This window comes from Lycium ferocissimum, chromosome 4 (assembly GCF_029784015.1).
Source record: "Lycium ferocissimum isolate CSIRO_LF1 chromosome 4, AGI_CSIRO_Lferr_CH_V1, whole genome shotgun sequence".
Taxonomy (NCBI): Eukaryota; Viridiplantae; Streptophyta; class Magnoliopsida; order Solanales; family Solanaceae; genus Lycium; species Lycium ferocissimum.
The window spans coordinates 21,219,855-21,245,324 of record NC_081345.1 but is presented as its reverse complement, the minus strand read 5'-3'; the positions used below and the strand labels follow the sequence as shown (position 1 = coordinate 21,245,324).

Below are 25,470 nucleotides of genomic sequence, written 5' to 3'. Positions count from 1 at the left end.
GTTGTCTTACAATATTTGTAGAAAAGAGAAGATTTGGTGGGATCATTAGTCATTTTCTGGTTATTTTGATCAAAATTGATTCTTTGGTTAAACTGTCTGGGAAAAGGTGGTGGTTTAAAATTGGCATTTGCAGTGAAAGAAGCCCCATCAGAACCAAAATGAGAGTTAGGAGTGACCTGTTTTTGTCTTTCATCTTGCAATAGTATGTTGTAAACATTATCCAAGGAGGGCAAAGGGCTCATTATAAGTATATTGCTTCTCACACAAACATAGACTTCATTTAGCCCCATGAGGAACTGATACACTTTATTTTCTTCATCATCTTGTTTTAGCCCAGACTTTGCAGCACAAGTACATTTATTAGCATGATTCTTGCACATTGTCCTTAGTTCATTCCACAATTTCTTCAGTCTATTAAAATAGGAGGCTATGTCAAGTGATCCTTGGCATGTAGAAGCTAATTCCTTCTTGATTTCAAAGACCTTTGTACCACTTATGGTGCCATATCTCTTGTTCAACTGCTCCCATATACTTTTTGCAGTCTCAGAGTACTGTACACTCTCAGCAATGTCGGGTGATAATGAGCGTTGAGCCATGATATCGCCATATTGTTACATCTATCCTGAACCTCGCATTTGCCAAACTCTCGCTAGTCTAGTACGGTACCATCTATGAAACCTATTTTATTTTTGGTCAAAGAGAAATGATAATACTGCGTTTCCAACCACCAAAACCCGAACCAGAAAATGGAACATGTACTAAGGACATTCCAGGTATATCAGATGAATGAATGAAAAGAGGACTAGACGAGTCTATTTGTTCTACACGCTCACTCATGATGAACGAAATTACAACGGAAGTTGCAAAAAAAATTTCAAACAATATTGAACCCTAGATTTGTAGTTTAGCAGGGAACAAAGGAAATTGCAATAATACGTCAACAATCAGAAACCTTCAACAATATTGAACCCTAGATTTGTAGTTTAGCAGGGAACAAAGGAAATTGCAATAATACGTCAACAATCAGAAACCCTAGACTTATGGTTCAACAAGATACGAAGTGATTACCCGTAGCGATTCAAAATTTGAAATCGATCATCAACAATACTTCAAATAAACCAAATTCAAGCTGAATACCTCAACAATCTTGTCGATCTCGAAGCAAATTTCACAAAATTTTCACAAAAATGATGAAATCGAAAAATTGAAAGTTGACTGAAATCGAAGATCAACTTATCAACAACAACCGAAGATGTGGAATCATCAGCAAGGAGCGTATACCCGCTCTGATACCATGTTGAGATTGAGAAATCGAAAACAAAGGTGAAAAATCAAATTGAAAATTGGCTAGGGTTCGTGAAGTGTAGAGAGAGAATTGGGGATTTCAACTCTTCATTCTTTTACATTCTTATTCTTCTGAATGTATAGTTGCACCCTTATGCCCATATATACTTGGGACCATAATGCAAATACAAGAAAATAAAACCAACTAATGCTCTCATCCGGGTAAACCTGGTAATACAAATAAATGAAGAATGGGCCAGGCCCAATATATAAAATGCAGATGAGAAATAATTGTGGCCCAAACTACGTAACTCCAACAATATAATAATAAAATATTGATGAATAGTAATGGTGTTGATGAATAGTGTTTGGTGCAACATTATTCACACACCAAAATGGAGTAAGAAATGGTGCAAGGTTGGAACTCCAAAACACTAAATATTACACCAAAATAGAATTTGGTGTAAAAAATGGTGCAAGGTTGGCCTTAGAACACTACTCCACCAGCCAAGTGTGGCTTCCACCACCATGAAATCAATTGGTCCCATCTTATGATCAAGACTTTAGAAAAATATCTTGATGTTATCCATTAATTTGAATGTCAAATTTATGTTGGAGGGATACCCTCATTGTCGAATTTAATTAAGACCTCAATTGTCCCTTAAAGTTATGTCAATTAGTCAAATCACAAGAAACTTATCGATTCTTCTCAAATTAGGACCATATATAATATGCGATAAGCACGAATAAGACAGAGCAGAAGATGGCATGACGTAATTCATTACTTTCCATAATTACAAAATATGCATCATAAATTAATGGACTTTTATATAGTGTTTAATAAATAGCTAATCAGCAGAAAATCAATGACTTTTATCACAATACGCAGTAAAAGAATACAGAGAAGAAGAAAGATAGGAGACAAGATTTATGAGGCTACGAGAAAATTCAATTACAAAAGTCGGTGTGTACAATCTCTTAAAACTTCACACCACTCATAAATTAACCCTGAACGACAATATAATATTTATATGAGTATGAGTTTAAGTTATATGCGTCGAATTTCGATAATGTATAGATTTTCTTACACTATCAGTGTATTTGACCGATTATAAAAGAACATGTTCCATTTTTCTAAGTTTATCAATTAAAGTTTTTATAAAAAACTATATGCAGTTGTCTTTTTAAGACTTCTTGCATTAAACCTATACTCGTATAAGAACATATATACAACGGTCACAGGCCCACGCTTGTTTTGAACCCATATGCATCTAAAACCAAGGTAATCGCGCGATGCACTATAGACTATTTAGCACAAGTTCACGTGTCATGCACAAAAGACCTCATTGTTTTGTCTTGGCTAAATACTATCCGCCCCTTAAACTTGATATGATTTGTAAGTTAAACATTTAAATTTAACTATGACCGGATAGACACCTTTACTTGATAGAAATATGTCTCCTAAACACCTATAACCGTAAAATATATCATTTGTGTGAAAGCCACTACTAGCCGCTGACGTGTCCAAGAAACAAATTAAATAGTGACACTTATTGTTTTTTTCTTAAAACAAATTAGCATACATGTAACAATTATAGAAAAGAAAAGACCATTTGTTGTGTAAAATAATCATTTGTGAGAAAATACCCATGTGTTGAGTGGCGAGTGCTGCAAGGTTTTAGATTTTAAAAAAATACCATATGTTGAGGGTAAAATTTGATATTGACGATGTGCATATTGAAAATCTCTTTGGAAGATTTGTTTGTGTAATCGTGTTTTTTAAGGTAATCATGTTTTTTTAGTGTGTTCTTCAAAACATTTTCTTTTTTTATTTACTTGATTATTTATGATGAAGTAATAATCATGAGAGAATTGTCGGCCTTGCAAAAATGGAGGAAAGGTCCCATAGATGAAGGCATACGAAAGAAAAGTGGTAAAAGGAGAAGGAAGAAGCTTAAGGTGTAATTGTTAGGGCCATATGTGGAAATGTGAATAAAAAAAAAACTAAATATGTCGAACATATTCGCCGGGGGGGGGGGGGGGGGGGGGGGGAGAACAAGAAAACGCCTGCTTTTAAGCTATTCGCGCGCTAATATGTAGTGCAAAGCACACAATTTGTTATGTCAACATGGAGTATTTATGAGATATATTTCTGCCAAGTTAAAGTGTTCATCTAATCGTATATTTAGTTTAAGTGCATAACTTACAAATCGTGTCAAATTTGGAGGCTATCTAGTTATTTAACTTTTTTTTTAATAAGACAAAAGATTCGTTTCAGCGACTTACAAATTAGTATAACCCCTTTTAAAAATTAAGTAATCTTAAAAGATTGATCAGATGGACTGGTTGGGAAGAGGTGATTTTCTGAGAAAGGGATTTCTATATAACCTGGCACAACTTATGTGTATTTCGTAAGATTATTCGATCCAAAATTGATAAGGAAGGAGAAGATGTTTAACCATACCAATACTAAGGGTGTACAAAGAAAATCGACAACTTAAATCAACGGAAAAAAAAATAGATTAGTAGGTTGGTTTGGTTTAATTTGATTTTGAAAAAAAAAAATCGACCATCGTTTAATTAAAAAAAGTCAAATTGAGACCAAACCAACCAGATTTATTGTATACAATTTTTAAATTATTTGATACATAAATAATTTTTTAAAAATAACCACTAAGTAGCCTAAGTGGAGGATATTGTTATTAGCATATTCAAAAAGCCAAAAAAAAAAAAAAAAAAAAAAAAAAAAAAAAACAACAACAACAACAACAAGGTTCGTACATAAACAAAAAGACAGAAGTAAAATCGACATAAATTATATAATTTATAATTTCTATTATAACTTTTTCAAAAATTTTGTTTCATAATATTTTAACGTCAGGTTCGGGCTTATATTGTTAGCCCATATTAACTATAGATGTCAAGCAAATTAGAAAAAGCTCAAATCCAAATTATATTTACACCCCTAAAGCCTTAATTGTTAACAACAGATGGACAAATATCAATTCACTCTATCGTTGAAAGGGTGGTCAGCACAATTAGTGGACAACTTAATTCCAACATTTTGTGTGTAGTTAAACTTTTCTTATGTTACTTGAGACAACTACAATTATAGTACGCAGTTTAGATGATTTGTTATTACTCCATGAATTTTCGAGTAAATTGTTATTTTTGCTGTATTTTGTTTTGTTTAAGACAATAGTGACACATATAATAAGACATCTTTATCGTTGTAAACCTTAATTATCTGCCTTATTTCTCACGATTAATAGAAATATCATGATCTTAGTTCTCATAATCCAAAATTGCCTTAGTACATTAACTACTTTCATGAGATTAATTTTATGTGAACCCATTACTACAAATGATGTGAATTTATATCATTTGGGTTAACATTTACAAAAACAGAAGAAGAAGAAGAAGAAGAAGAAGAAGAAGAAGAAGAAGAAGAAGAAGCAGGAGAAGAAGAAGGAGAAGAAGGAGAAGGAGAAGGAGAAGGAGAAGGAGAAGGAGAAGAAGGAGGAGGAGAAGGAGAAGGAGGAGAAGGAGAAGGAGAAGAAGGAGAAGAAGAAGAAGAAGGGTCTAAATAATTTTTTCACTTAATACACAATATAATGTCTTTGCTAAACCGGTAATCATCAACCTGTGGATTTCCCTTTCTCAAAAGCATAATTGTCTCCTCTCCTCAAATCCACCTAAAACTAATTCAAGCCTCAAAAGCTAACCATGACACAAGTCTATAAATCCCAATGAACATTCAACTACGTTAATACCTTATATTGCAGTCAAACAACAGTATACTCACTTAATTCTATCGCACAATTTAAAAAAAAAAAAATAATAATCAGAAAAATGGCATCCAACAAGGTCATTGCTGTGATGTTCATCGTCATGGTGACAATGTTTGCTGCTTCAAACGTTGTTGTGGCAGATGATGGTGAAGAAATTGCATATAAGGAGTGCTACGATAATGGCATGAGACTTGGTGCGACAGAAGAAAGTGTGAAAAGAGAATGTAGAAACATCGTCAAGGATCATGACCTACAACTATAAGGAAGTCATATATTTTTCACTTTCTAATCTTTTGGTGATGCTTTTGTCATTGCATTTCATATGTGTTGTTTGACAAGAAAAAAAAAATTGTAAATCAATAATAATGAAAACTTGAAATTTTCAGTTATATTTCCCCTTCTCAGTTTTTTTGTATCTTTTCCATGATTAGATTATGAAAACAAGCAAGAGCTAACAATTTAAATATTGCAAATCTGAATGATCATCAGATCATACACAGCAAAATAGCCCTTAGCTTATTTACCAGCCCATTCCCTCTAAAATGGGTGTGAACGTCCAAAAGTTCGGTTTGAATTATGAAAACTTCTATTTGGGATTTTTAAATTTAAGAAATCACAATTCAAATTCAAACCATATAAGCTTGGTTTTAAGTTTTTAGAATTTAGCTTTGAATTAATCGATTTGCCTATTTCAGATTTTCATTTTGGGCATATAATTTGGCCTTTTTCTTCTCACCAGTGGCGTATGCAGGATTTTTCGTAAGTGGTGTCGGTATTTAAAGAAATAAACAACGAACAAATCACAGTAAAGACAACATGATGTATTGGATGACGACTTATTTGTAAATAGAGTCGATCATTTAAAAAAATAATAAGAACCTTATATTATTACAACTTTCTTTGATGACTTTTTATTTTTGAAATGTATTGGATCCAGAATTTGAATTTATGGGTTCTAGTTTGAAATTCTACCACAAGTGATTCGTTCTATTGTTTCAGAATCTATTATACCTATGTAGTGAATTTTAAACATATATAAATCAGAGTTAGAACCAAAGCTATTGGGTTCGTCCAAATCCATAACTTCTAAGTTAGATTTGCCCCTACATACCTTTTTTTTATATAATATAAGACGCCAAATCACCACTCAAATTTTTTCACCTATTTAACTTATACAAATCAATTTTATTGCCGAGAAAACTCTTTCAACTATAGCAATAGCAACTAACAAAACAATTTACAATGAAAGCTTTATCAACAAGCAATACGCTAAATCCCAAAAATTGCAACGAATAGTCTTTTAAAACCTAATTAGGTTTTATAATTTTTGAAATAATTGAATTCTAATTTTAAACGGTTTATTGTCCTGGTCTTAAAAAATTATGAATATAGACGTGGATCAGTGGTTTTGGTTTCTACAATGTAGAGGTCAATAGATCAATTTTAGTTGAATGCTTTTTAGCAGCAGTATGGCCTTTTTTAGTAGCAAATATACAAAAATTTACTTTAGGGATAATAGCATTTTGGCCCCTCAATTGTTAGTAAATTTTAATTTTAGTTCATTTGATATCCGATTAGACATATTAACTGTCAATTACTTGAAATATGCACTTTTAATCCCTTTGCTTGTGAATATCATAAATCTTCTGAAGTATTACCGTTCAACTATTTAATTAAACATGTTTATCTTATAGTTGTATTGTCACTCCATATTTGAGGATAATGTACTTCTAAAAATAGTTTAAATATAATATATGATATATTTAAAAGGATCAAAAATACACATTTTAATTAACTAAGGTTGAATGTATGAGTCATACATGATCATAAATATCAAAATTAAATATACCCATAATTAAGAGATTAAAAATGTTATTATCCCTTTAATTTTTAAAAAATATGGAAAGGAGTAAAAAATGCCCTTAAACTATGCGAATTGAACAAACGTTAATAGTTTGGTCCAGAATGCCTCCACCGTTAATAGTTTGGTCCAAAAAATGTCCCTATTGTTACTTAATTGGGTAAAAATGCCCTTTTCCTAATAATCATATTGTTTCTTTTCTTTTTAAACACATTCTTTTCCTAATAAAAATATATTTTTATGGGACTCTTATCTTGTTTTTTTCTTTTAAAATCTTTTAACTGCTAGAACATACTTTTAGTTTAGTATTTAAAGAGAGTAAAGATTATACCATTAATGTATATCAAGGGGAAAAGGGTCAAATATACCCCTCTACCTTATTTTATTAGCCAACTCTGTTCTCCGTTAGTGAAAGTGAATAAATATACCTCTGTCGTCAATAAAGTTTACATTGTACCCCTATTTGGATGGAAAACTCCAAATCAAATTAAATTATCAGATTTTAAAAAAATTACCCAATTCCTTCCACGACCCAACCCGGTCCGACCCACCCCGATTTCATTTTCTTCTCCAAGAAGAATGCTCAAAAAATTTGAGCCGATCTCCTTCAATTCTTAATCAAATGAGCTCAAATTTGAGATGCAACTTCTTCAAAATTCAGTAAACAAATCTCAACCACCAATTTCTTCAAACAAAACATTGAATCAACAATGAAGAAAAATTCGATGGCTTGATTTGAAGAAATTGGTGGTTTGCGCGTTGTAAAAGTTCCATCAGGGAATTATGAACTACGATGTTCGTTTTTATCTCAAAGAGGGTACTATCCTGATGCCGTTGGCTAATCAAGATAGTTTTTGCATGTACACTCCATATGGACAGTCCAGATGATCATTTCTTTGGTGTTTTTGATGGCCACGGAGAGTATGGAGCTCAATGCTCGCAGTTTGCAAAAAAGAAACTTTGTGAAAAGTTGCTTAGGAACAGTAAATTTCATTTAGATGCCGTGGAGGCATGTCATGCGGCATTCTTGATGACCAATACACAGTTGCACGTTGATATTATAGATGATAGCGTGAGCGGAATAAATGTAATAACTATACTCGTACGAGGTACGACACTTTATGTTGATTTGAAAAAAAAAAAAATCGATGTTTTTTTTTGAATAAATTGTTGGTTGGGATTTGTTCACTGAATTTTGAGGAAGTTACATTTCAAATTTGAGCTCATTTGATTGAGAATTGAAGGAGATTGGCTCAATTTTTTTGAGTTTTCTCTTGGAGAAAAAGATGAAATCGGGGCTGGGGCTGGGTCGGGGCCGGTCGGTTCGTGGAAGGAATTGGGTAATTTTTTTAAAATCGGGTAATTTAATTTGATTTGAGGTTTTCCATCCAAATAGGGGTACAGGTGTAAACTTTGTTGACGGCAGGGGTATATTTGTTCACTTTCACTAACGGAGGATAAAGTTGGCTAATAAAATAAAGTAGAGGGGTATATTTGACCCTTTTCCCTAAAATATAAGGCAAGTAAATTCTAACACTATCATGTTACTTAACTTCGAATTCATGTTCAAATATATTTTTAAGTTTTAATACTTTTTTAAACAACTCCAATCAAATAATTGTTCAAACGAAGAAGGGCCAAATATACCCCTGTACTATCGGAAAAGGGCCAAATATACCCCTCGTTATACTTTGGGTCCAAATTTACCCATGCTGTTATACTTTGGCACAAATATACCCCTCATTTTAACGGAATGACACGTGTCATCATCTTAGTGGTATATTTAAAATATCCCTAATTAATTAAAAATCCAACTCATAACCTGATATCTAATTAAAGGACCCATACACATACCCGATATCCATATCCATACCCATACCCATGCCCATACCCATACTTTGGCACAGATATAATTAAATACATACTTGAATTTCATTTACAAGTACAGACAGAAGTAGATGTTCATTTTTGTTGTTCAATTTTGACTATTTTCTCTCTTTTAATTTGCTCTTTTGAAATTTTTCTTTCGGTAATCTTGCAAGTTTAATACTACTTCGTCAACTAGTCACCTTTACACTACTATGTTAATGAACAGAATATAGTATTCTATTTAAATTTGTTCTTTTCAACTCTTTACTGGGAATCAAATCTTGTATGTTAGATAAAATTAGTTATCAAAACTGAATTTTGCTTGCTATTTAGTGGGTCATAATGCAATATTATTGGGTTTTGTGTTGTTCTCAGCAAATGAGGCACTGGAGAAGTTATGGGGTGTAACCAAACATGACATAGTCTGCTGAAAGACTACAGATTGGTTGGATTTTGATTAATTTGATATCCGGTTATAGGTTGGATTTTAATTAATTAGGAGATGGTTTAAAATAGACCAACATAATGATGACACGTGTCCCTCTGTTAAAATGAGGGGTATATTTGAACCCAAAGTACAATAGCAGGGATATATTTGGACCCAAAGTATAATGAGGGGTGTATTTGGCCCTCTTTCGATAGTACAAGGGTATATTTGACCCTTTTCCGTTGTTCAAATGCCTAAAGATTTTTACCATACGCAGATTGCTCAACTATACACGGGTTGTTCAACCATACACGGATTGTTATTCCGTAATCAGTGGCAGCCTATAGAGTTACATTTCCTTTTAACGTTATAATCAATAATCAGTATGATTATGTAATTGTCTCCCTTCCACAAATCAAGCTACAGTTGATTCTAACCTTAAAAAATGACCTTCATCCTGTATATAAATGTCAAAATATGTATAATGTCATCTGTTATATTGCAATTAAATAATAGTTACATAACTATTGTGTCACAACAAACAAAGGCAAAAGAGTAGCTAGTCACAACTAGATGATTTCGAACAAGACCGTTGTATTGTTCATCGCCTTTGTAGTTGTATTTGCAACTTCAAACGTTACAGTATTAGGAGATGTTGAATTTCAGACATGTTACAATAATGCTCTCAAAATTGGTCGTAAACATGAAATGGCTATAAGGGCATGTCACCATTTGGGCCAAGATGATCCAGAACAAATACAAATAACACCCCGTTATGGACCACCACCTAAACCATAATGTCATTTGGTTAATTTTGCATTTTTGCTACATGCTAGTTGGCAAGAAAAAGATTTTGCATCATCAATTATATGTTTAGTTCAAGAACTATAAGAGGTTTATTTTTTGTCCGGGAATTAAAGCAATTAAATGTAACACTTTTGATTGGGTGACGGTTTCTTTTTTTAGCTGTGTTTCAGTGTTTGGCCCTTGTGATTTTATTATGAATTCAAGTTTTTCATTAGAGCTAATAATTTTACGTGTGCAAAATTTTGAATAATCATTAGCACATATGCTTCCCATATGACACATTGATGTCTATGATCCCAACTTTTCTTCTTTTGTAATCAATTATCTCTAAAAGATGGTAGTTAGATCTGTCATTTGATACGTAACAATATTTCGACAGAATATTATATCTCCATATCAGTAACTTATATTTTTCCAGATTTAGCTCAATAGTATATAATATCAATCTTGATCTCAATCTCCATTTGTGTAATAATATCTTTAATTTCGATTATCATGTAAACTTGAAATCTATTTATTTGGATGTTCATAATTTATTTATCGATCCGTCCATTTATTTATCGGTCCACGCAACTTGGATGTTTATAATTATTTTTCTTTTGTAAGATGAAGAATCCAAAAACGAAGCTGCTCAATTTATAGGGCTTAAAATGAAAATTCAAAATAACCAAATCGATTAATTTGAAGCTAAACACTAAAAATTGGATCAAACCGAGCTTATTTGGTTTTGACTTTGAGATGTAATTTCTTAAATTCAAAAATCAAAAATTCAGATCGAAGTTTTCATAATTCAAACCGAACTTTTGGACGTTAGCTCCTGTTTATAAATTATTTATCGATCCCTTCATTCATTTACTGGTCCATGCAACTCGGATGTTTATAATCACTTTTCTTTTCTAAGATGAAAAATCGAAAAAAGAAACTCAATTTATAGGGCTTAAAATGAAAATTCAAAATAACCAAATCAATTAATTCGAAAACCTGAATCAAACCGAGCTTATTTGGCTTGAATTTGAATTGTAATTTCTCAAATTCAAAAATAAAAAATCCAAATCGAAGTTTTCATAATTCAAACCGAACTTTTGGATGCTCACTCCTATTTTACGAGAGAATGGCTCAGGGTTGGCTCAACGTCCAGGGTGGCCTAAAGCCAAATCTAGATGAGAAGCACAACTTTTCTTTTGAATGAACCTCTTATATTATGAAGTGTATTTTTCTAACCGGTGCAATCAACACTAGTAACAAATATATTAGTTTTTCTTCCCCCTTTTAGTTAAAATCATACCTTTTACTTTTAAATACCACTCTCCCCGTCCCAATTTATGTGATACTTTTCACTTTTCGAGAGTCAACTTGACTAAACTTTGAAGCTAAATTTGATTAGATTAACTCAGTATTTTAAGATTAAAATTTATTTATTTGAAAACTACATGAAAAGTACTATAAGTTATAACTTTTTTCATATAAATTTGGTGAAAGATACATCTTAAAATGTTGGTAACAGTTCATGCAATTTGGATTTCGGGAGGAACAAGTATCACATACATTCGAACAAAGGGAGTAATTTTTTTTTTTTAAAATAATAATTCATAAACCTATTATTAGTGAAAATGGGGCCCCCAAAATTTTGGGGGCCTAAAGCCATTGCTTTGGCCTTGCCCTTTCACTGCCTTATGTTGTATGGGCGGTAAAAAAAGACATTTTTTTGTGCGGAATGCCCTTCAAAGGCCTTTGGTCTTTAATTTTTGTCCCTCAAATTGGTGGTTTTTAACTTTTGCCCTTCGTTAAAAACCCCTTGGTTCCGGATTCGATCCTCGCTTAGTCAAAAATTAAAAAAAAAAATAAAAAATCGTAAGATAGAGTTTGAATTCACAAGGCAGAGTTTTGCCTCAAACTCTACCTGACCAGGCAAAGTTTTGCTGCCTTCAGGCAGAGTTTGAGGCAAACTCTGCCTTAAGGTAGAGGTTTGCATTAAGGCAATGTTTTTTTTATTATTCAGTTGAAATTTTGCAAAACTCTGTCTTAAGGCCTAACTTTTGCCAGAATAGGTCTAATTTGACTACGAAACTCTACCTTGCGATTTTTATTTTATTTTATTGAGCCGGAATTTGAACCTAGGACCTCGGGGTATTAAGCGAAGGACAAAAATTAAAGACCACCAATTTGAGGGGAAAAAACTAATTTAATGATAATTAGGATTTACAGAATATAATTGTTAGCTCTTGCTTGTTTTCATAATCCAATCAGGAGGATCATGGTAAAGAAAGAAATTTTTTGAAGAAGAGGCAGTGTAACCGAAAAATTCAATTTTTCATTAATCTTGATTTACAATTTTTTTTTTATTATTGTCAAACAACATATATAAAATGCAATGACAAAAGCATCGCCAAAAGATTAGAAAGTGAAAAATATATGACTTCCTTATAGTTGTAGGTCATGATCCTTGACGATGTTTCTACATTCTCTTTTCACACTTTCTTCTGTCGCACCAAGTCTCATGCCATTATCGTAGCACTCCTTATACGCAATTTCTTCACCATCATCTGCCACAACAACGTTTGAAGCAGCAAACATTGTCACCATGACGATGAACATCACAGCAATGACCTTGTTGGATGCCATCTTCTTTACTATATTTTAATTTTTTTTGTGCGATAGAATTAAGTGAGTATACTGTTGTTTGAATGCAATATAATGTATTAAAGTAGTTGAATGTTCATTGGGATTTATAGACTTGTGTCACGGTAAGCTTTTGAGGCTTGAATTAGTTTTAGGTGGATTTGAGGAGAGGAGACAATTATGCTTTTGAGAAAGGGAAATTTCATTGGTCGTCCTTGATTACCATTTACAGGTTTAGTCAAGATATTGTGTATTAACTAAATGTATTTAGACGCTTCATGTTTTCTTTTTGGTAAAAGTTAAACCAAATTAATTTGTTGAAATAAATTCACATAATTTGTAGTCTTTAGTTTTAAATACGCCTATAATTAATCTCATGATAAGTAGTTAAAATACAAATACAGATGGTTATTACTCACACAAATACATGATTTTAGATTATGAGAACTAAGATCACTATATTTCTGTTAATAGTTTCTGATGTATTTGTAATTGGTTCTCCAATATTTTGGATAAGTATTGCAACAACAAAGATGAGTTATTGTGGCCTGTACACATTGACATTGTTAAACATTTTATTCTTCCTTATCAATTGTGGATCGGACAATGACTATACAACAATTCGTTATTCTACAAATCACCCTTGCCAAACAGGCAACCCGATAAATCATAAACGATCACTTAAAAGGCGTTAGTATTTGGCATAAACAAATTAACCTTTATTACATGATCTTGGTTGACCCCTTAGTTTTAATTATTATAATTGGCGTCAACCAGACGACGAACACGAATAAGTTAATCGTTTAGTAATTGAAAGACATGGGATTTCTCATTGATTAATTTCACTAAGTTCTTGGCCTAATTTAGAATACTCAAATGCTAATGCAGAAGGTCCGAGAACATGGTGATTTTAATTTTAATAGTGCTAAATTCAAAAATCAGAGGCAAAAATGCTTGTACGCACATTAAAATTTGCTAACTCAATTGATTCTAGTGTGTCTAGATTAGGGTTCGCGTTCAGAAAAAGCATGTTAGTTTGTGTCATTCCTGATTCACGTGAGATTCCACGTGCCATATGCTACTGGGGTCAGAGCCTAAGCTAGGATGCTTTTGGATGCTAGACTTTTACCATCTACGGTGCAACATTCAGGTGAAAAAAATGCCACAAATATCTAGCAGATTCAAGATACTTTCTTGCTTTCCCATTGCCAAAGTCTCAAGTCATCAATCATCAAACACTAGAAAACGCACTAAGTTTAGGTGGGTCTATGAGGACCACAAAACTGAACTTTATCTTAACTAAAGAAAAAGTAGGAAAAATGTATATACATAATTAAAAAATAAAAAAAAATAAAGCACATTAGAGTAAAAAATTTCAAAGACTCAGAAATGGTGATAACTTGCACTTCCTCTGTTACTAGTTCTACTACGTCCACTAGTGTTTTTGACATTGGAAAATTTAAGACTAAGCTGGTGAAAATTGAGTCACAAACATGTACTACCAAAAATCAATATTCTCCTCCAAAGGCTCTCTTAATTGGCAGCCCATCAGAAGCAGGAAGCTACCCAGTAGTGATATTTCTTCATGGCTATCTTCTTTACAATTCTTTCTATTCTCAGCTTATCCAACATGTTTGTTCTCATGGCTTCATTGTTGTTGCTCCTCAGGTTTCTCCTTTTCCTTTTCACTTTTCTAGGTATAACGTTCACAGTGTGTGCTCCAAGAAATTGATTGTCCAATTGTTTTTTAACAATCCTAAAATTAAGTGTTGAATTTTGCTTTCTTATTCTTGATGTCCTCTTAAATAGCTGGAAATGTGGAAAAGGAAATATTGACAATATGAGGCTCTTGGCAAGCAGAATGTAATTAGTACTTACTAAGCAGCTTTTGGTTTAGGAAATTAGTTGGTTCTAAGAACTAGAATATTGATTTATAAATCACCAACCATTACAGCATAGTATGTATAATGTTCTGCTAGTAAACAATTAGTTTATTTTCTCTTGAGTTTAAGTTGTATGCATTGACAATATAAAAAATATTTACACAATCAAGTCACTTATATAAGTTAATAACTGGTAAATCTCTATGATAAGCATTACTAATTGGTAACCTAGTTAAAATTGTAACTAACCTACTATCACAGGTTTATTTTTCTTTTTTCAGATAAGATGGTAGAGCATGTATTTGAATACATCATTAGACTCTACATAATAGGTGGATAATGCTATCACAGATAAACTGTACTAATGGTGTAAAAAACAATCTTTATATAGTCGTTGTACATAAATTGAATCCATTTTCATTTGTGGTTCTCATGTGACATTTCATCTGGCTTGTACTAGTTATATTTAGTGGAAGGAGCAGATGCAACTGAGGATATCAAATCCACAGCTGAAATCACAAACTGGTTGCCTGAAGGATTGCAGCATTACCTTCCACCTGAAGTTGAGCCAAACTTGAAGAAACTTGGACTAGCAGGCCACAGCCGTGGAGGAAAAGTAGCATTCGCGCTGGCTCTGGGAAAACTTGCAAATATCTCTACTAACCTGAAATTTTCAGCGTTGATCGGTGTTGATCCTGTTGATGGCATGGGCAAGGGAAAACAAACTCCACCACCAGTTCTCACCTACATTCCACATTCCTTCAATAATCTTGATATGCCGGTGATGGTAATTGGCTCGGGTTTGGGAGAAGTTAAAAAGAATCCTCTCTTCCCAGCTTGTGCTCCAAAAGGGGTAAATCATCGCGATTTCTACAACGAATGTTGCAAGCCAGCTTGTTACTTTGTGGCAAAAGATTATGGACACAATGATATGTTAGATGATGAAACGAAAGGGTTTCGCGGCAAGGCCACTCACTGTTTATGCAAGAATGGGAAATCTAGAGAACCCATGAGGAGATTTGTTGGAGGGATTCTGGTTGCATTTTTGGAAGCTTATTTGGAAGGGAATTTGAGTGACTTGATAGCTATTAGAGATGGGCATGCCACGCTACCTGTAGAGCTCCAAGATACTGATTTTCTTGTCTAAGTTATGGGATATGATTTAGAACTTTGGTTGTGGTTACAATTGGTAAGTTAGGTTATAGCTTGCAGGAAATTTTTAAGAAGTGAATGTAAAAACACCACATATTAAGATGTCTCATGAAGAACTTACCTTTATGGATTGACAGAATCTACAGAAAAACAACACATGATGCGAGCAAATACACTGTAGCCAAGTCTTCGCCAAATTTCAAGTAGACTAATTGCTTTTTGATAAATACAATACTTGTTGGATTTCTAGTCTTTTTTTTACCTTTAGGAAGAGTTTTCTGCATAAATCTTGTAAATAAACTTAGCGAACCCTCGTCTAATCACATGCACTCAACATCATCATCCCATTGTTCGAGGACGATAGAAGCAAGTGCAAGTCGATATGCTGTGGACCTTAAATTTCTAACCAGGACATAGATCTCCTTCCTTCTCTTCCTAACACCTACAGCCTTCCATTGTTCCTCCCTCAGGCGAGCAAGACAGACAGCCTCGCAAAGAGCCACCGCAACAGGCTTCTTACTGCAGGATAAATTCAGATAAACTGAGTGCCAAAATCAAAGAACGAGCCATAACTGAAGTAAATACAATTTTTTCTTCTAATTTAATAAAATTTATCTGGACGACTATGCTGCAAGTTATTTCCAGAATTGCTATTTAATTTACTAACCTTCCCCGAACAAATCCAGTTGTAATAAAGCCAATGGGTAATCTATAAGATTCTTTGGCAGCAGGATCTTCAGGTACTTGAAATTCCCATTTACCAGTTGCTTGCTGAGAGAAGCACGATCTCACAAAGGACTCAGGTACTTGAAGTTCTCCTTTGGAAATCTCTGATCTGCATAATTCAAAACAGATGCCTTTGAAAATAAGAAGCTATTTATAATAAGTTTCAGCAAACATCAATAAATTAGTCCAGTTGAACATCAAATTACAAACCTACTACTTGCAGTCTGTCCATATAAAATTGCTAACTATAATGGTTACAGACGAGAACATGTTAAAAACCTTGAACAGAATTTTCAAGATGGCTTTTTTCCCTTTCCTGACTTTTTAGTTGAAGGCAAAAGCACAGGCCAAAATAACAGGAAGAGATCGTATGCAATCTACTTAGTATGCTTAACTACATTTATATATACACTAACTAGTAGCTAGCAAAGGTGATATAACTTTGTCCTTCCCTAGGTAAATGATTCCTCATGAACCTCTTATTCTGGAAAAAACAAAATGAAGAAAAATGACTTCTCACAGGAGTAATCTACCAAAGATACTTGTTAACAAAGCATCATCATTTAGCAGTAGCTTAGTCATGCATATTGTAATGAAGAGGCAATTGTGTTGCAGATAAATTCTTAAAATGCTGGATAAGAGCTCCATTAGTAACAAACTAATATGTAAATGGACAGGGCAAGCAAATAACTGAATACAAAATGGATAATAATACTCACCTGGTTGTGAACAACATTACATCATCAATTTGAGGTGCACAAACAACTGCTCCTTCTTCAAAGGAACCTTCTCTGTATGCATGCAGAAGAACTCTGACTAAACACAGTTTTTGGTCCCGATTTATCTGGTAAATGACCCTATCCGTATCCACCTTGAGTATCCTTTCATCCTTCATAAATTTGGATATGCACTTCTTCCTGTGAAGCACTTTGGGAAATAAAAGTAGATGACTACCATTGATCTCATCCAAGAACTGAGTCAGAACACAAGATGTCCTAGCAACAAATCCCTCGAATGGAGCACTGCAACTACTCTCTGTGTCTGTTTTGCATCTTCCCGGGTATGGAGTATTCATTTTTAAATTTTTTATCATATCGTTTGGAGGAAGTTGTTCATGTTGTATCTGACCAAGACCTGCCCCACTGAGTCCTTCTAGAGCAAGGCGGACACTGTCCCATGGAGATGACACTGGAACTTTCCAAGTCCTTGTTGGAGGAGAACGGAGGTCAGACTTTTGATCATAAGCTGCTTCCTCTAAGGCCATAAAACACGAGTATGCGTTGCAATCAGGGAATTCCCTTGGAAAGCATGGCAACCCAAGCTGTAAAGAGGATAAACATATATTTATTAGGATTTAAAACTGATGTCAAACTCAAATTCAGAACGAAAAGTCGAAAGCAGAACATGCATACTAACATCACAAGCAATCCAGTGCTTCTCCCTCAAACCAATCGCTTGAGCACCATTGGTCACGAGAGAGATCCAGAAGACCTTGATCCAACATAGTGGAAGAATAATAGACCATCTGAAGAGAGATTTAAAAGAACTATGAGGTGTTCTCTATATAAGAACACGATATCCATATCAAACCATGATGTGCAATTGCCTCATTTTCTTATGTAATTGGATTGAGGAAGAATCAAAGGTGAGTGCTATGAAGGCCGATTCTCCCAAGTAGTTAGACCAGCAAAAGAGATGTGACAAGATTGTTGCAGACGACCGATAAATAGATATTCAAGAAATAAAAAGTAAACTTTACAGAAGTGTACTTTCGAAATAAAATTAAGGAAAATTATGAACATATATACTTACTGGTGAAATCTAATTTTTATGCAATTGATATTGAAAAGTTTGAGAGAAAAATGGGTAACATGTTACACAAATATAAAGTAACAGCACAGTGATAATTCATGTTATAACTAACATACAGCTTCTGAATTACTTACCATCAAGTTAATTAATTCACATACATAATCACTCAATTAATTGTTGTAACTTACAGTATATGATTGACTTTAGAGTCATACAACTGAGGTTGCTAGCAGCCCTATGACTGTAACAGTTATCTGTAGCCTCATTTTGTTTGTCTACCATAAAAGGATTAACAATTCTCCAGTAATTGCAAATATACCATCTTCCAAAAGTTTAATTTATTATTTCACATTTGAAGTGATTTTTTATACCCTTCTCAAATCTTATAATTATTGTTTTAACATAGTTTTTAACTCTATCATAACAACTATTTATTTTTCTTCTCATATGAAAAATCAACCAAGACAAACAACTGGGATAGAGGGACACGCACACATAGAGACACATACGCATTCAGTTTATATATGTTTACACTTATTTTCTTATTCTTTATAAAATTACTATCACTTATTTCCTTATTGTTAAAATTAACAAAGATGTAAAATACACTTTTGAAATGTTTCTTTGGCTAGTAACCTTATGTGATACACCTGCAGAAACTAGCACAAACCAATAGGACAATTACCTATGCTATCAACTATAGAAGTGCAATTACCATCTTTTCTTTTGTAATTAGATGGAGGAATCCTTAAGGTGGATACATATAAATATGTATACTCCTCAAAGTTTAAGCTACAAACTGAACCAGAAAAAGATGTTAACAGCAGAGCAATACGTGATATGAGCCAAAAATAATGACATCCACGTAGCATGCAAAAAAGTTGAAAGGTTGGAGACATCAAAACTCGAGAACAGGTGTTTATGGCATGAGATTTCCAGCTTCAGCACATGCAATGTGTATTCTAGTCATGTGAGTATATTGAACAACCACGTGTAAATATAAATCAGGCTTATTTTCATTTCCATAGCCTATGCAGGGAAACTCACCTTATAATTGAATTTTTCTGGTTATCACTTTTCAGAAGAAATATAGAGCAGAATTTAGAAAACCGTCTCTCATTAGAAGGCTGTTGTCTGCCTGAATTCATATCACCAATGCGAAACAGCTCCATACGCTGATGGTGTTTCTCCATGCAAAGGATGCTTTCTTCTATTGGAGGATCAATGCCATTTTTAGCATCCCACAGATCGATACACTCAGATAAGCCATGACTTCCTTCACTTTCTAATGACGAGCAGGAGAGTAACTTCATATCCCTTTTTGGAGTTCCATTTCCTCTACTCTCATCTTTCTTATAAGAGAGTATATCTTGAGCCTTTGCTTTCAAAGCATTAGCATCTTCATTCAGAAATCGAGGATCATTGACAGAGAGAGAAAAGATTGCTGAAGACAGGATTTGGTCGTCATTCTCAATGTAGGGCGCATACTTCACTAGGGAAGAATTTACTGAAGAACTGCATAGAAAACAACGGCGTTCAGTTATCATGTTCAAAAATCAGTTAAAATAGAAAGGTTGTACCTTCTAAGAATCACCTGGTTGCAGGATGTAAAATCTTTTTAAGAAGCTCAGATGCCCTTGATCCAATCACTTCCAACTTCCCGAGTTGATCCTCAAGGGAAATGCAAGTAACTCTGGAGCCAGCAGCATCTACCTGAAAACCAAGAAGCAATACTTCTGATTTACACTATAGCAACATGAACAGGCAAGTAAATTACATCTTCTGTGAACTGTAGTAACAATGAAAATAGTATATGAGCATTAGAAATGGACATCATATGATTCTTTACTCAACCTGCCTTTCACAAGCAATTTGCAAAGCATTATATCCTTCACCAAAAGCAGCAGCATGTATCCAAACCCATAGCCGTCTTAAAGAAGCACAACCATCAACTTTCTGTTGTTCACCACATATATCCGCATTATCGACCTTTGTATCAGCACTCCTACACTGCTGTGGTTGCCACATATAGGTTACAGGAGCAATTGTCTGAGAAAAGGTGGCTCCTACATGATGGAGCTGCCAAACGAAACACAAGTATCAAACAAGCAAATTTTGGAGGACATTCCACTTTAAACGAAATACCAAGATGGACCACCCACCTCAGCACTACCATAGATAGAACCAGAGAGTATGTCATTGTGAGCATCTTCACAATGTGAACATGGAGAAGGCACAAGCACGGTTTCTAGGATTGATAGCAACAAATCCTGAAAGAATATGTGAATGACCATGTTATATAAGCTCAATCTCTAGCTAGCAGAAGTCCGTTTTTCCCTCGCTCATCCTTTTTCTGGGCCCATAATTGCAAGTTCTCGGCCAATATATGACAGAAAATAAATATAATTGTTTATTTAAATTTTTTCTAAGACAAATATTTATGTAATTATATCATTGGTTTCTAAGTAATCCAGTGACCAAAAGGAAACAATTTAAAGAGGAAGAACAATTATCAACTAAACGTTTAGCAAGAAAGAGTGAGTAAATGCCTACCTCTGGACCCTCCAACTGCACAGCAGTGCAGTAACTTGCGTCATGGACAAGAACTCCTCCTTTTAGTTTCTTCAAAAGAGCTCTTGAGCCCCTCCCACTGCATCATATATTCATAATCAATGAAATACACAGAGTCAAAGGCCTTCTTTCCCACAACATAAAGCATACAATAGGCAAAATCACAACCTTGTACAATAAAAAATTGTATTTTTTCTTGTTTAAGCACAAGAAAACAAACGCTTCTTTTCAATGCACTAGGATAAAGTTAAAATTTTGTAGCTGCACTTTGGACATATAGCCAAAGAGCAGCAAGTTATTATTACCTGCCGTGCACACCAAGGGGAAGGTGGAATCCCCAAAGTTTGGTCATTGTGAAACGCTTAGCATGCCACAAGTGGGTTCTGAGTCTCTTAGTCCCGTCTCCTGTTGTTGAGAAGCCGTTCAGAGAATTCTTTTTAAGCTCAACTCTCCTACGAACATGGCGTGGAAGCGTCTTTTTATCTTTCTTCAAACGGTCTGCGTTATTGACATTATCCTCTCCTGTTTTCTGCTTCTTTCTAACTCTACGTTTTGCCACTCGATTGTCATGCCCAGTTGTTCGCCTTCTCTTGCTTCTTTGTGATCTAAAATCATTACTTAAACGTTCTTTTACAATTGAGTGGAGAGATTCAAGTTCAGAAGCTCGAGATTCAGCAAATTTGTGCACATTAAGGGTGCGAGGCGGACCTCGATGTTTGCCTCTATCTGAATTCATCGAGTGAGGACAAAAAAAACCAATGTTAACTCCTACCAGTGTAGTTAGATTCAATTCCTCACTGATTTTCACTTCTTTATCATGCAGCCATCCATAAGCAATTTCACACAAAAATCAAACTTGGTACATTGGTCCAAATAGCGTGTCAAAGTTGGAGATAAACGAAGAAAAGACAACAACAGCAACTAGCTTTTCTAGCATGTAACAAGGTGTAAAAAGGTTTTAAGAGGTGCTGCAGTTTGACCAACATAAACATAAACTAAGGTTTTTGTTTTAATAAGCTGTTAAATACTGGGTCACCAAAAGCAAAGCCAAGAAAAAAGTATTACTCTCTAGCTGATTAAAATCAAGAAATATGGAATCAACATTAGAGTAAATTTAAAGAGTGCATTAGGAAAAGATAAAGAAGAAGTAAGCCAACCTTGGTTCAAATCTTTACTCATTCTGTCACAAATTGAGAGCAGTATTAAGCGTCTGCTCTGATGTCCTTAAACCCTTTATAACTCCCAATTTACGCTTTTTGGTTTAAGTCGTTTTGTGTTTGACCAGTAATTTACCCTTTTATCCCTTATAAGTTTTTTTCTAATTCCAAAATTACCCTCAGTAACAAAAGCCCTAGTTTTTTTATCTGCTTTCTCCTCCATCTCTGCTAATTCCTTTACTCCATCTCTGCTAATTCCAGTACAGGTAAATTCTTTCTCCATATTTGCAATTTCAGTGGCATATTATTAAGACAGTTTTGCTCCTTTACTTTTTTATTTGCTTTTGGTTCTGTTTTATATCTACAAATAGACGTGTCTCTCACCATTGAATTTTCTTTTTTTTTCTTTTTGAATGAATGGTTGCTTTTGTTTCTGCTATTTGAATGGATTGTTGTATAAAAATATGATCTTGATGAATACTTTCATGCCTGTGTAGTTTTCTCAACTCTTCTTTCTGTTCTACTTATTTTCATGAATCTTTAAGTTGTATTTGAGATAGAAGGAAGGTGTGATTGAGCTATGGGAATTTTGTTCTGCTTGTAAATCTTTGACTGCTTAGTACCTATCCCAAAAACAAAAAACAAAAAAACTTTGATTGCTTAATTCACCTAGAACTAAAGCAGAAGCTAGATTAATTAGGAGCTGTTTGGCCATGAGAATTATTCACTTTTTTCCTGAATAACTTTTCACTTTATTTCAAACTCAGTGTTTGGTTATAAAATTTTCAAATCCAACTTGGAGTTGGATTCAAAATTTGGAAAAGTGGTCCAAACCTGTTTTCCTATTCCATTATTTCCATCTTCATAAATTCCAAATAAAGTGCTCTCCTCTCATTTTGCAGAAAGTATAACGAAATACAACTCTCTCTTCAACTACAAATTTATAAATTCCAAATAAAGTGAAAACATCTGGAATCTATGGCCAAACGCCCATCTTCCTCTGTTTCTTTATCCCTTGGGCATGAACGGAGCAAGTTTGAGTATCTTCTCTGTACATGAAAATAATGATATGTGACATGAGTCATCCTTTACATTGGAATTTTAAGAATTACATATGAGCTCGCAGTTTCTTATTGGAATCACACTGTTACATTTAGCATTTCACAGAGAAATAACTTGATGATAGAGAAACGAGACCAGTTTGGTTACTAAAAGACAAGTATTATGACAAAACTGAGCAGTCACATAACAGTAAAAAGGATCACAAACTACTCTAATGATAACTACGAATGTGACACTGGGTATCTTCTCTGTACATTAACATAAACTAAGGGTCATACTGAACATGTTGTGGTACTAACTTGAATAGCTTGAAAGAGAGACTGCTCTCTGTGAAAAGTAATAGTAGCATATTACAAATGATCTCTCACCCACCCGCGTTTGCTAAAAACAAAAATGTGGCGAGAGTAGGAGAAACATGGAAGACTTTGTGATCTTTTACTTTGTGATCTTTTTTTCAAGTACTCTGGAGTCTAGCTAAACCAAGAACTCGTTTTGATTAGCCCTAGCCACTAAATTCTGAAGCTTTGTTACCCTACCATTGATACTTGGTCTAAATGTTGATTGACAATTATGTACTAAGGAAAAGAAATACTAAATAAAACATTTTTTTCCCAGGAAAAGCAAGGCTCACGCTTGTTCTTTTTCAAATTACAGATACATATCACTGCAAGCAACTTCTCGTGAGTGATTGAAGAGTAATAGTTTGAACACGAAGTTCTGGCTTCTGGTGATGAAGATGTATGAACTCTTTATATTTGTTCCTGATTAAAGCCATTGCTTCATTGAGCTACTAAGTTCATGGTCTTTTTTATTTATTTTTTGCAGCCTTGAAGCAAATGCAGGTGCTCTCACAAATTTTGAGGTGCTTGACTTTCTACGCTCCAGAGGTGCAGGAAAAGATCCTACGAGGGTCATAGTTCCTGTTGCGCCGTCAGAGTTCAAGGTTGGTAGTTACATTATACAACTTCTTGTTTGAGAGTATTTCGTTGTGCCTGGCAATGCCTTACGTTTCCCATCTTCTAGGTGTATGATTATTTAGAGCAAACTGCTGCTTGCAATCAGACAAGACAAGCGATTGATGAATTCTTGGGAAAATGTAAAAGTATCACCCTCGCAAAAGCTGAGATCCTTAACATCATCAATATCAGGCCATCTTCCCTCGTTGAGCTTTACCCGGTAATTTCGAAAAGATGATGCTCTTGGTATATTGACTATTTAAACTTGCAACATTGTAACTTGTTAGATATGTCAACTGTGGTATTATTGTTGCACACCACGGGTTTTTAATACTTATAAGGAATAGACAATGGAAATGGCCTTTCCCCAATGATAGGAAGTAGGAAATAGAAGATATGGTTTACTTCCTTGGTTCACTCATCTAATTTGAGCAAATAATAATGGTGCCTCGATCATGGTTTAGTCATTAATAATGGTAAGCCCCAAGAGGGTGACGTTGTTATTGAGTGATTGTTGAGATCCTTGGGTATGCTATGTGCTAAATAAAGTTGGGTTTCTTGATTAGAGCTTGGAAGGATAATGATAAGAACCATGTTTTTGATTGGTATAAGTGACTGGTGTACTGAGTGCGTGGGATTGATGTGTTGCATCTGGAAAACTCCCTCCTTGAGGTATCATTGGATAGCCACTTACGGAGCTTGCTAATTAATATATTGAATTCACTCTGGTTAATTGTATGAATGTCTCGTCTTACTTCACAACTTAACTACAACTCTGGCATACTTCATGTCATTGAAGTCACCCTTTCAGGCTTTCTTTAACGTGTTATGTTGATTTTGCTTGAAGTCTGATATAAATTTGGTTCTCTTGACGTTTGCAGATTATAGAGGAATACGACACCCGTTTTGGGGAAGCTGCAGAAACAATGGAAGAGTTTGTGGAAAATGTGGTGCAGCTGTTGCCGCCTCCTCCCAACCAAATGCAGTCTGAACAAGAAGCTGCTACAGACGAAACAGAAGCTCCAGATGGGGAAAAGACAGAGGTTGCTGAATAGACTGCAAAGTGTAGGTCATACAAGAAATATTTTGGGGAAATTATTTTGTTGTACATAGTACTGAAATTTTCTAGTTTGACTTGAGCTTTAGTGATAGATGCTTGTTACATTTCTTGAACAGAAATGGTCAGGAGTGCTGATTCCTTTCATTCGTGCTCATATCCACTACCCTACTTTGGCTATTGTTCTATATCCAGCGAACATTAAGTTTTCAATCTTGATATTGGCTTCGCGTGGCTGGTACAGAAATAGAAAATGAGAGACCAATGAGAAAATGACTTGTAACTACGCGAAGTCATCGTTCCATCCACTCCTAAAAAAATTACTATTTCCTTCCATGGAAACTAACGTAATAGTTTTTTAGACTGTTATCTTCATGTTGTTTATGCTTGTTGCTACTACTTAACTGACTTTCTTTTTCACCTTTCTTTGAGCCGA

At 34.3% G+C, this 25,470-nt stretch overlaps 3 protein-coding genes across 4 annotated transcripts; 2 read left to right on the top strand and 1 right to left on the bottom strand.

Moving 5' to 3' along the window:
• Window positions 1-14,018: 14,018 nt before the first annotated feature.
• Window positions 14,019-15,823, top strand: LOC132051800 (chlorophyllase-2-like). The gene is made up of 2 exons (XM_059443009.1): window positions 14,019-14,326; window positions 15,002-15,823. The coding sequence occupies exons 1-2, from the start codon at window positions 14,048-14,050 to the stop codon at window positions 15,686-15,688; spliced, it is 966 nt and encodes a 321-aa protein (XP_059298992.1). The 5' UTR covers window positions 14,019-14,047; the 3' UTR covers window positions 15,689-15,823.
• Window positions 15,766-22,154, bottom strand: LOC132051799 (ribonucleases P/MRP protein subunit POP1). 2 transcript variants are annotated; one of them, XM_059443007.1, is made up of 11 exons: window positions 21,960-22,154; window positions 21,108-21,528; window positions 20,785-20,881; window positions 20,394-20,501; window positions 20,086-20,310; window positions 19,826-19,944; window positions 19,279-19,746; window positions 17,836-17,944; window positions 17,139-17,740; window positions 16,361-16,528; window positions 15,766-16,212 (listed from the first exon to the last, which is right to left on the bottom strand). In XM_059443007.1, the coding sequence occupies exons 1-11, from the start codon at window positions 21,979-21,981 to the stop codon at window positions 16,014-16,016; spliced, it is 2,538 nt and encodes an 845-aa protein (XP_059298990.1). In that variant the 5' UTR covers window positions 21,982-22,154; the 3' UTR covers window positions 15,766-16,013. The 2 variants fall into 2 exon arrangements, with proteins under 2 accessions (XP_059298990.1, XP_059298991.1); XM_059443008.1 differs by having other exon boundaries at window positions 21,108-21,770; window positions 21,960-22,057.
• A 638-nt stretch (window positions 22,155-22,792) lies between these two features.
• LOC132051798 (uncharacterized) lies at window positions 22,793-25,253 on the top strand. The gene is made up of 5 exons (XM_059443006.1): window positions 22,793-23,759; window positions 23,847-23,964; window positions 24,045-24,197; window positions 24,859-25,042; window positions 25,154-25,253. The coding sequence occupies exons 1-4, from the start codon at window positions 23,752-23,754 to the stop codon at window positions 25,030-25,032; spliced, it is 453 nt and encodes a 150-aa protein (XP_059298989.1). The 5' UTR covers window positions 22,793-23,751; the 3' UTR covers window positions 25,033-25,042; window positions 25,154-25,253.
• Window positions 25,254-25,470: the final 217 nt, after the last annotated feature.

Excerpts from the sequence above, each read along its gene's own strand:
- LOC132051799 (XM_059443007.1), bottom strand. The coding sequence starts at position 21,981 with ATGAGTAAAGATTTGAACCAAG. Across the intron at positions 17,945-19,278 it reads CAGAAAAATTCAATTATAAG|ATGGTCTATTATTCTTCCAC; the intron begins GTGAGTTTCCCT and ends ATCTCTCTTCAG. Across the intron at positions 16,213-16,360 it reads ACTGGATTTGTTCGGGGAAG|TAAGAAGCCTGTTGCGGTGG; the intron begins GTTAGTAAATTA and ends TTTATCCTGCAG.
- LOC132051800 (XM_059443009.1), top strand. The coding sequence starts at position 14,048 with ATGGTGATAACTTGCACTTCCTCTGTTACTAGTTCTACTACGTCCACT. Across the intron at positions 14,327-15,001 it reads TCATTGTTGTTGCTCCTCAG|TTATATTTAGTGGAAGGAGC; the intron begins GTTTCTCCTTTT and ends GGCTTGTACTAG.
- LOC132051798 (XM_059443006.1), top strand. Across the intron at positions 23,965-24,044 it reads TTGCGCCGTCAGAGTTCAAG|GTGTATGATTATTTAGAGCA; the intron begins GTTGGTAGTTAC and ends CCCATCTTCTAG. Across the intron at positions 24,198-24,858 it reads CCCTCGTTGAGCTTTACCCG|ATTATAGAGGAATACGACAC; the intron begins GTAATTTCGAAA and ends TGACGTTTGCAG.